The sequence below is a fragment of the Apodemus sylvaticus genome, chromosome 10, assembly GCF_947179515.1.
Source record: "Apodemus sylvaticus chromosome 10, mApoSyl1.1, whole genome shotgun sequence".
NCBI classification, from domain to species: domain Eukaryota; kingdom Metazoa; phylum Chordata; class Mammalia; order Rodentia; family Muridae; genus Apodemus; species Apodemus sylvaticus.
The window spans coordinates 73,736,398-73,738,792 of NC_067481.1; the positions used below are offsets into that span (position 1 = coordinate 73,736,398).

The following is a 2,395-nucleotide window of genomic DNA, read 5'->3' on the forward strand; positions in this document are numbered from 1 at the left end:
TAAAATGATTTTCTGTAAGTCCTCTGAAGTCTCTAATTCACTGTGGGAGTGATTTAGATGATCGTTAGATTTTTTCCCCAGATAAATAATTTCAAATATTGTCAAACTTTTTAAAAATTTTCTTGACTATACAGTGAATACATTAAAAACCAGCTCTTTAAAGAGAAAACAAATTGCTGTTTTATAGAATAATAACCTTTTGTCAATTTCAGATTTAAAAGGGTGACTGACTATGATCACGTAATCCTAATTCCAGGAATGAAGACAGTGACCTGTAGTCGTATATACATTGGTTTCTCTGTAAAGATGAACAAAGCATGAGCTCTAGGAGTCCTCTCAGTTCTAAAAGTTTAGAATACTAAGATCGGAGAATTATCTTCCTCAGGGCTCCTTTAATGTCACGATTCCTCAGGCTGTAGATGAAGGGATTGACCATGGGTGTCACCACTGTGAAGATGACGGTGGCCATTGTGTCCTGTATTGAATATGTAGATGAAGGGTGCATATAGATGCCCAGGATCGCCCCATAGAAGAGAGAGACCACAGTGAGGTGAGACCCACATGTAGACAGGGCTTTCCTTATTCCATGGGCAGATTTTAACTTCAGAACCTTGGAGAAGATGTAGACATAGGAAACAATAATGCATGTAAATGGAGTCAGAAATATCAGTCCGCCAATGGTGAAGACCATCAGTTCATTAATGAAGGTGTCAGAACATGAGAGCTTCAGGATAGGGTAGGGGTCACAGAAGAAGTGGTGCACTGCATTGTGAGAACAGAAGGTGAGTCGAACCATGAGGACAGTATGCAAGAGAGCATGCAGGTTTGTGATGGTCCATGATATGGCCACCAAGAGGGCACAGAGTCTGGGCCTCATCATCATGGTGTAGTGGAGAGGGTGACAGATGGCCACATAGCGGTCATAGACCATCACACTCAGGAGGAAGCCATCCATGTGGCTGAATGCGATGAAGAAATAGATCTGGATCATACATCCCGTGTAAGAGATGGACTTGCTTCCCAACACATGATTCACCAGTGTCTTTGGGACAACGACAGATGGAGCACTAATGTCAACACTGGAGAGGCTGGCCAAGAAGAAGTACATGGGTGTGTGGAGATGAGAGTCACAGATGATGGCCAGGATGATGAGCAGGTTCCCAGAAATTGTGACCAAGTACATCCATAAGAACATCCCAAACACAACCTCTTCTTTCTCTGACTGTCCAGTGAGTCCCAGGAGGATGAATTCTGTGACCGCTGTCTGATTGTTCACATCCATGTCTGTGGAGAACAGTTTTGTCATGCATTCAGATCATTTTCTAGCATAGTGATAAGGATGAGAACGAACTAAAACCAAATTGTCTCTTTTGTAATTTTAAACAAAATCCTGGTTAGTTTCAACCTGTTTCATTTATAAGTGGCTATAGTTTTGTAAACTACTCCTACTGGTTTGTCCCAAACTTGTTTGCTTTTTTTCACAATATTAAAATTAGTCTAATCATTGAGGTAATGTAATTTACATTACGAATAAAGAAACAAACCTATTGGAGCTGTCATGCAATTAATCAATTACATATTACAAGAGAAAATTGAAAATAATCTGGTGGTTTTCTTTTTACCATACAAATGTGTGTGTGTGTGTGTGTGTGTGTGTGTGTGTGTGTGTGTGTGTGTGCAAGCTATGTTTTTGAGACAGGATGTCTTAGTTAGGGTTACTACTGCTGCAATGGAACACAATGACCAAAAAGGAAGTTGAGGAGGAGAGTTTATTCAACTTACATTTCCAGATTATAGTCTATCATTGAAAGAAGTCAGGACAGCATCTCATACAAGGCTAGAACCTGGAGGCAGAAGCTGATGCAGAGGCCATGGAGAGATGCTGCTTATTAACTTGCTGTCCATGGCTTTCTCAGTCTGCTTTCTTATAAACCCAGGACCACCAGACCAGGGATGGCAGCATCCAGTGGGCAATAGGCCCTCTGTCATTGATCACTAATTGAGAAAATGCTCAGGATTTACCCATAGACGAGATGCCACATGGAGACATTTTCTCATTTGAAGCTCCTTCCTCTCTGAGGACTCTAGCTTGTGTCAAGTTGACACACAAAACCAGCCAATACACATGGTATTGCTATGGAGCCCAGATATCATGGACTCAAGCAATCTACTATCCCCGGAGTCTTAGGGTACTCAGCACTGGGGACTGCAGGTTGAAGTACCCACCTGGCAATTTCTCTGGTATTTCACACAGCTGCCATTTGTTGACGGTTTAACCACATGGCAAAGAGTTTATGAAATGCTGTCCTACAAATGTGCAGTTATTTTTGTAGCTCTGCTGTTTTCTTAGAATTTGGGATGTCCCTGGACTTTGGTAGGTCTGTGTAGTGGTTTT

General features: G+C 41.6%; 1 protein-coding gene across 1 annotated transcript; it reads right to left on the reverse strand.

Annotated features, from left to right (window-relative positions):
- Positions 1-358: 358 nt before the first annotated feature.
- On the reverse strand, positions 359-1,282 carry LOC127695306 (olfactory receptor 1361-like). Its single transcript, XM_052197354.1, has one exon. The coding sequence runs from the start codon at positions 1,280-1,282 to the stop codon at positions 359-361; it is 924 nt and encodes a 307-aa protein (XP_052053314.1).
- Positions 1,283-2,395: the final 1,113 nt, after the last annotated feature.

What these genes read in the sequence shown, in the direction of transcription:
- LOC127695306 (XM_052197354.1), bottom strand. Translation starts at nt 1,282, where the DNA reads ATGGATGTGAACAATCAGACAGCGGTCACAGAATTCATCCTCCTGGGA.